Below are 8186 nucleotides of genomic sequence, written 5' to 3'. Positions count from 1 at the left end.
ATTCGCCGAACCCCTTCCCTAGCGCTCCCGGCTCCGCGCCGCAGTGCCCCCTCCGCCGCCAGAGGCCGCCCGGAAGCGGGACTCCTCGAGCGCGGGGCGGGGAAAGGGGCGGGGCGCGGCGGTACCTGGGCCGCCGAGGAGCCGGGGGTGGGCTCTTCGGGGACAGCCGGCAGCCCCCCCAGATCCGCACCGCCAGCCGCCGGGAAGCTCGGGGCTCCGGGCGTAGAGGCTGCGCTGTCACATGGGCGGCGGCGACGGGGCCGCATTTAAGCGGCCGGGGGACGGCGCCCGCCTCCAGCGCGTCCTCGGGCTTGGCTCCCGCCGGGCGCCCCGCTCTCTGCCCGCCGGGGGCCCCGCGCCGCGCCGCACCGCGCCGCCCCCGCCGGGCCATGCGAGCGCGGGCCCCGCCGCGATGAGCTCGCACATCGCCAAAAGCGAGTCCAAGACATCGCTGCTGAAGGCGGCGGCGGCCAGCGGGGGCAGCCGGGTTCCCCGCCACGGCCCTGCCCGGGAGCCAGGGCTGCCCGGCCGCCGGCTGCCCGGCACCGGCCCGGGCACGCCGCCGCCGTCCGGGGACCCCAGTTCGCGGAGGCCCCTGTGCCGGCCGGCGCCGCGAGAGGAGGGCGCGCGGGGGAGCAGGCGCGGGCTCCCCCAGGCGCACTGCAGGCCCCGGGAGGCGCTGCCGACCGCGGCGTCCCGACCTTCGCCGCCGTCGCCGCTGCCGCCGGCCCGCGGGCGGGATGGGGAGGAACGGGGGCTGTCCCCGGCGCTCAGCCTCCGGGGCTCGCTGCGAGCCCCGGGTCGCGGGGACTCAGCTCCAGCCGCCGCGTCCGAGGCAGACCCGTTCCTCCACCAGCTGCGCCCCATGCTCAGCTCCGCCTTCGGCCAGGTAAGGGCCGCGCCTCCCGTCCGCGCTCCCGGGAAAGGCGCTCGGGACCCTGCCGCGGCTGCGCGCGCCCACAGCCCTCCTCCCGCTGCCCGCGGCCCCCCAGTCACGCTCCCCGTAGTCCTTCCGCAGCCCTGCGCCCTGGCCGGCACTCCGCCTCCCCCGTGCCTGATTCAGCACCCTGTGCGCTGTCCACGCTCCGGGCCTCTTCTGGGCGAGGCACCAGCGCCTCGCCGCCCTCCACCTGCCAGAATAGGCCAGTCCTGCAAGGGAACGACCGCCACAAACCGTCTGGAGATTTTTGCAGGGGTCCGGAGGGGCGCTCCGAGCAGGTGGCGCCAACTCCGGTCTCCAGCCAAGACTGCCAGTGAGCCACCCAAGGGAGCAAAGGGTTTGGAGTCTGGGAGTCAAGAATGGCTACCGCGGGGACACACAGCCTTGCTTGGGGATGGAAGACACTAGTCATGAGCTGTCGTGGCCCCAGAGACCTGGGAAAAGTTTGGAGAGCTAGATGGAGACTGAAAAATATGAGAAAAGAGAAGGGTCTGGGTGGGCATAGAGGGGCTACACAGAGCTATGGCTCACATCGGAACTTTGGGGAGATTTAAGAAGTTGTCACTCCAGGGATGTCACTAGGATGGCGGGTGGGCAGCTGTCAAGTTGTAGAACGTGGAATAACACCCTGGCCTGAGTTGATGTGCATTCTAGGGTCAGGAAGGTCACCAGGGGGTCACCAGTGGCTACTCTGGTTTCCTCTAGGCCTTTCTGTCAAGGGTCATTGGCAGCTGAGCATCCGTTCCCTAACCTAGGTCTACAGTTTGGGATGTGCTGCTGGGGAGCGAGGTTCTCAGAAGGGAACTGTGAACTCCTGCGCAAAGCCAGGGTTTCCTCTAGTGCTGAGTCCATAATTAATTCAAACTCACTGGCACAGCGTTGAGGCAGTTCTGCGGCAGCCGAGGAGGGGTGTAATGCAGAGGTCTGATGGGAGAGTTTGCGTGGTGTCTGGAGGAAGAGGGGCCCTGAGTGTTTCTGTGCTAGGATGTAGTGTAGAGAAGCCGTTTCAAGCTCCTGGCTTGCCATGCTGGATCCGAATTCCACGGAGGCCGTGTGTGTTCTGCTTCAGATCTGCACATTCCTTTTCAAAACACTACTCCGTGGTGGCTGATGCTGGCGGAGGTCTGACATGAAGGCAGCTGCACGTGGATTCGGGTTGCGCGGGGCTGCTGTGTGGTGTGATAGGGCAGCCGTGTGTGGCTTTGTTCCTGTGGGGAGCCCTCGTTAGCCGAGTTAGCTGGAAGCAGTTCTCCAGAGTAGAGATTTGGATGCAGGGCTTTGAGAGTTAGTGCAGCGACATGTTGAGGTGGAGTGGGTCTGGGCTGTGGAGTCAGTGACATCTATTCAAACATTTATCCGATATTTGGGGACATCTACTTTGCCCCAGCATTTGCTGGGACCAGGGAGCCAACAGCGGACAAGATAGCTGCGGTGCTGGCTGTTTGGGAGCTCACCATCTAGCAGTGTGGAGGGGGTAGGTCACGGGCCCGGAAGCACACATTTTCTGGCTGTTTTGCTAGCACTATGCCTTCGTTCCTAGAAAAAGAGTCTTTTCTTTTTCCAGTCTTCCAGAATTTGCCTTCATGGGCCCTTTGGGAGCTCAGAGCATTTCAGCTGCCTGCTTTCCATCCTCCTTCTACGTTCTTAGTCATTAATAGTCTCCAGCCCAGTGTTCTGAAATGTCACCAGGGTCACCTGAGTCAGGAAGGGCTGGAAGGTCCCATCAAATATTTACGACCTCCGTGTGGGAGCTCTTGCCTCTGGAGCTGCAGACTTTTTCTCTAAAGCTCAGCACATTCAGTGTGGGCTTCCTGCTGACAGCTCTCAGACATCTGCTTGAACAACAACAGCAATAACAACGGAACCTAGCCTGGGACTTTTGTGTCAGGGTCTCCAGTCTTCTTTGCTTCTCTTTGCTTTGAGATTTCTGTCCTTAGAGACAGGGCCAGGACCAAGAGAAGGGAAATGGGATTCTGAATACAAAAACATTCTGATAGAATCTGTTTAGGGCAAAACATAGTCGTGGGGAGGTCTATTTCTCACGTCTCCCAAGTTCTGTTATTTTTTTTAACCTTAAGCAAATTGTGTAACCTTGTTAAAGCCTCTGTTTCTTTACCTGCAAAACTGGGGAAATCATAGTACTTCACTGGATTTTGGGGGAGTTAAATGGAACATGGAGATAGATGTGTACAGATCTTGGCCGAGTGCATGGTTCAGAGCAAGGGCACTATCGATATTAGTATTATTGCTATTGTTGATTAACTGCTAAGTGCTGTCCCGGACCTTCTTCTTTCCATTTGCAATAGAGTCAGGGAGAGCCAGGGCTCAAAGTGACACTGAAAAGACCAAGCTAGACTCCTACGTTAGGGGGAACAGGAATCAGGATGCTTTCAGTGACCTCCTAGAGCTGCCTGACTGCCTGCAAGGAGATGATGTGGTTTTGAGGTGAAGCCAGGGAATGGTGGTGTGGGAGAAAGAAGAGTTGCAAATTCCAGTCCCAAGTCGGTCACTTCCCATTGCTGTGACCTTGGGTCTGTTATTCTCTCCCTCTGGTCTGGGTTTCTTCCTCCAGAAATGAGACTGACAAAAACTACCTTGCAGAGCTATTAATGAGGGTCACACAAGATTAAGGATGTCAAAATGCCTGGCTTGAGTAGGTGCTGGGAAAAAAGGGCAGCCTTCATTAATGTTATTGTTAATAGAGTAACTATCTGAATGTGGGCCTGTGTAAGATACTTTGAAAAGTATGTCTCTGAGCAGGGCAAGAAAGGCCATTAAATGAGCTGAATGACAAGAGACCTTCCCAAGTACCCTCTTTGTGGCCAGCTGAGGACATGCTACCCAGCTGCCTAGAGAGATGCGGCATGAGACATGAACTCAGAATAGGCATGATTTGGGGCAACTCTTGGCATTGGGTTTTGTAAAACTATTTTAAGAACGTTTTTTTTTTTGTTTTGTTTTGGTTTGGGTTTTTTTCTGCTTCTTAGTCTAAGCTGAGGAAGAAACACCCCTTGTAGAGGAGGCAACTGTGTATAAAACCCACAGCTCTGTTCCATCTTTTCCCTTTTTCTACCCATAGAGACATCTCTTCTGATTTGACTAGATTAGCCCAATTCCCAAACTGCTTTGCACATAACATGATCACCATATCTAATGAGCAAATGACCAGTATCTCTAGCCTCTGGTCTGCAGAGGTTTCTTAGTTCCTATAGTTCAGATGAGGGAGGGAGACTATATGGAAGCTTGGGTCCTAATAGATTCAATCGTACTAGGTCTGTGTTCCTAGGATGAGGGCTGTGTATTTTGTTCATTCCTGCCCTGCCCAGTCTCTCCCTACTGCTCTCTCGGAGGGCTGGGATACCCTCTTGCCTTTCATCGGGGGCCTGGGGAAAATGAAAGAGGAGGTCATCTTGGGGTTAATATCAATCCTATACAGTCCTCCAGGACATCCACTTTGGCCTTTAGCTGTTTTGGGGAAGCAACAAGAGTGGACTGAGACCTCCGTCAGGAGCTCACTAAACATTTGCCAAAGTATCTTCTCATGATCTTATCTTCACAGCAGTCTGTGAAGGTTGGCATTATCCCCCCCCCCACTCCCCCCACCCCCATTTTAGAGATGAGGAAACAGGCTCGAGAGAGGGGAGTGGCTTGTCCAAAGGTCACACAGTAAGTAAATGGCAGGGCTGTGATCTCTGAAGAACCTGCCTGTGCTGCTCCATGCCAGTTCGGTGGGGAGTCACATAAGTGTGTTTCCTATTTGTCAGAAACATCCACAAAGCACCTCTTAGGTTATGACCCAGCTTTCCCTGAGTGTGTTCACACCGGGCTGTCATCCAAGCTCAAATGCTGGTGATAGAACTGATCAGGGCTAGAGGCCAGCCTCCCTCCTAATCAGGAATAATCAGCAAAGGGTTTATCCTTCTCATCCCTCTGATCCTATTATTCCATTCCAGAACTCAAAGTGTAGGCTTCTGGAGGCCCAGGGGCTGCTGTCCCAGTGAAGAGGGATGGGAAGGTGGGGCCACATGATATGCTCCTTAGAGAAGCCCCCACTGTTCGATCCTTTTATTTTTTTTTTAATGTTTTTATCTATTTTTGAGAGACAGAGAGAGACAGAGCAAGTCGGGGAGGGAGCAGAGAGAGAGAGAGAGAGAGAGAGAGAGAGAGGGAGACACAGAATCCAAAGCAGGCTCCAGGCTCAGGGCTGTCAGCACAGAGCCCAATGCGATGCGGGCTCCAACTCAGGAGCTGTGAGATCATGACCTGAGCTGAAGGTGGACGCTCAACCGACTGACCCACCCGGGTGCCCCGATCCTTTTAAAAAATTTCTCCTAGAGGTCAAACCACCTGCTCCCTCTAGATCACCAGTTATCCTATGGTCACTCAGGACCACCATAACCTGACCTGTCCAGCCCAAAATAGCTTAAGCAAGCTCTGAGTTAGAATCCCTGAATCCCTTGCTGCCTTAAGCCTCAAGCTAGCAGCATCCTTCCCCCTGAAGAAGGATGGGATTTCTTCAAAGTGCATGACTTTTTCCATAGGGGCCTGTTTTTGCCATTTCCCGTCTCCTGTTTCCAAGGACAGGCGTATTCCAAGGTTGACAAATGGGGGCTGTGCTCTGGGCTGGCCTGCAGGGGGCAGAAGTCACCAGGTCTGACTGAGTGGGTGTTTTGCTGAGTATGGGGGAAGGGAGCGCACAGCTGGCCCTTTAAGATCAATCCTGGGCAGGGGAAGGGGCACCTTCTAGGTGCCTGGCACTGTGCCAAGCCCTTTGTGTGTGTATTATCTCATTAACTGCTCACAACAGCCCAAGAGGGAAGGGTTATTAGTGTACCCATTTTATAAAGAAACTGAGGCTCAAAGAGATTCACAAGTTTTCAAGGTCATAGAGTTTGCTAGGCAGAAGGGCAAGATTTGAACCAGGTCAGCCGGCCTCTGCTTTCCAAGCTCTTAGCATCCGTGTCAGTGGTCTTCAACACTGGCTGCAGATTACATTTACCTGGAGCACTAAACACCACCAATGTCTGGAGCTTACCTACACCTATTAAACCAGAATCTCTGGGGAGGCTCCCCAGAGATTCTCAGCTTCAGCTAGCATTGAGAATCTCTGCTTGATGCTGTGGCTGCCTTTCCGTGTATCTGCCCAGGTTGTTAATATGAACTGGGTCTGTACCTGAAACCTAACCCAACTTCCCTCTGGGGTCCCTGGTGAGCCCCAGCTTTTCAAGAGTCTGCAGATGGTTGGTGTTCTAGGTTTGACCTCCAAGTCTTTCCGAAACCCCCAGACTAAGTCGGATTCCTCTGTCTCACATTCTCGGAGGTTTTGTGTTTCCCCTTCATAGCATTTACCTGAAATGTAATTAAATAAGTGCCTTCCTAGCTCTTTAATAGCTCTCGCCTGCCTGCTAGAGCGTAAGCTCCCTGAAAGCAGGGACCGTGTTTATCTTGTTCTCCCCACAGCATTCCCAGAGCCAGGCACAGTGACTGGCACACAAACACTGGACAAATGTTACTTCCTCCTTCCATTTTAATAATTACTCTCTGAGTATCTACCATGCGCCGGGTACTTGCCCACATCTGCTTTAGAAGCAAGATAAGGGGAAACCCCATTTTTCCAGGCAAGGAAACAGAAGCTCTGGAATGTGAGAAGTCAGAAGCTGGCAGACCCTTCTCATGCACCTGAGTCTCGTGACCCTGACCCCCCTGCCCCGCAGAGAGGCTGCTTTGTGCTCTCTTCTGGAGGAACACGTCTTTGGAGAAGACACTTATGTTAGCTGCTCACTCATCTGTTTCATCTCCCCGGTGTTTTTCCTGCCCTTTGGGAGTCAACGCCTCCCCGGTCTCCTCCCTCTGTCCTCAGGGGCTGCCCCTCCTTCTCCGTACCCCCGCTCTGGAGGTTTGGCCCAAACAAGGCTGCTGAGTAACTCCCCTGATTAAACCGTTCCATCGTCAGCAGCAGCGCAGACGTCAGGAGCTATCCAGGGACTTCCTCCCCCGGCTCCCTGGGAGCGAGCCTGTGGCACCTTCTGGGCTGCGCCCCACCCACTCCCCTAATGGGGCTTCTGACCAGCCACTCAAGCTGGACAAAAAAATCCCTGGGAAAGCAGCCTCCCTGGACTGAAAACTCTTTCAGCGACCCGTGAAAGGGTTTTTGCACCGGGGCCGAGAAAGAGTTCGCCTTCCCAACCTGCCTCTGGTGCCCCCTGCTGGGAAAAGCTGGCTGCAGGGGGGAAACAGGGACGCCTCCTCTCTTGGGTCATCGGGCTCCGCCTGTAGGTCTTGAATGTAACATCTGAGGCTTGAGATGAGTTCACATCAAACCTGGAACCCAGAGGGACGAGGAAGAGCCACTCACCTAAAAAAGTTCCAGTCGTGGGACCTCGAAGACCACTCTGACAAGGGCAGCCTCTCAGCTTTGCACCCAGAGGAAGCCTGTGACAGATCTTCACTCAGGATTAGGCGGAGGATGGTTAGAGGGGTCACAGCCCTGGATCACACCTCTACCGGCACTGCCTCCATCATGCCCCCCGCCCTCCCGGTGGTCTCTTGGTTTCCCTTGGGTCGGAGAGACCTGACATAGCAAAGGGAGCGAAGGACCTGATCACTGCTGTTGGCTCAGCTTCCAGCCCCGGAGCCTCATCCCCTTTTGGTAACGAGGCAAGTGTGAAAAATGGAGCGTGATGGGGATGTCACAGGATCTTCCAGGCCTTCAACTGGAACTGCCTGCTCTCAATCCAGCTGTGATTGCCAGGGGGCAGTTAGGATGTGTGTCTGTCCCTGAGTTCTTGTGTGTGTGTGTGTGTGTGTGTGTGTGTGTGTGTGTGTGTGTGTATGCAAGCAAGCACAAGGCTGGGAGCTGGGAGGCACCCTGGCTTTGGTAGCCCAAACTAGCCTGCTTCCCCTTCTGGGTCTGCTGGCCTAATTCCCAGCTGCAGCTGCCATTCTGGGCCCCCCTCCCTGAAGCAATCTCCCTGCAGATTTGGCAGCAGGAGAGGAGGGGCTGAGGGAAGGGAAATGAACCGGAGAGAGGACTGAGCTCTAATCTGATGTAGATGATCCGGCAGCTTTCCCCAGCTTGCTGCCCTCTGCCATCAGCTCTCCAGGCGATTTTCTCTGTGCCCTGCCCTCTCCCCTCCTGCCTTCGTGTCCTTAAGAAAGTGCCCAGAAAGTTAAACCCACACACACAAACATATACACAATCCACAAAAAAAAAAAAAAAAAAAAAAAAAAAAAAAAAAAAAAAAAA

At 54.8% G+C, this 8186-nt stretch overlaps 1 protein-coding gene across 2 annotated transcripts in view; it reads left to right on the top strand.

Moving 5' to 3' along the window:
* Positions 1-241: 241 nt before the first annotated feature.
* The window catches only part of CABP1 (calcium binding protein 1), a 20945-nt gene continuing 13000 nt past the window's right edge, over positions 242-8186 (top strand). For both annotated transcript variants that reach the window (XM_049619227.1, XM_049619228.1), the window contains exon 1: positions 242-889. In XM_049619227.1, the coding sequence (XP_049475184.1) occupies positions 242-889 (648 nt within the window). The remainder of the gene's footprint in view (positions 890-8186) is intronic.

The sequence above is a fragment of the Panthera uncia genome (genome assembly GCF_023721935.1).
Source record: "Panthera uncia isolate 11264 chromosome D3 unlocalized genomic scaffold, Puncia_PCG_1.0 HiC_scaffold_8, whole genome shotgun sequence".
NCBI lineage: Eukaryota > Metazoa > Chordata > Mammalia > Carnivora > Felidae > Panthera > Panthera uncia.
Note: the sequence above shows the minus strand (reverse complement) of the source record. Positions and strands in the feature narration are given on the sequence as shown.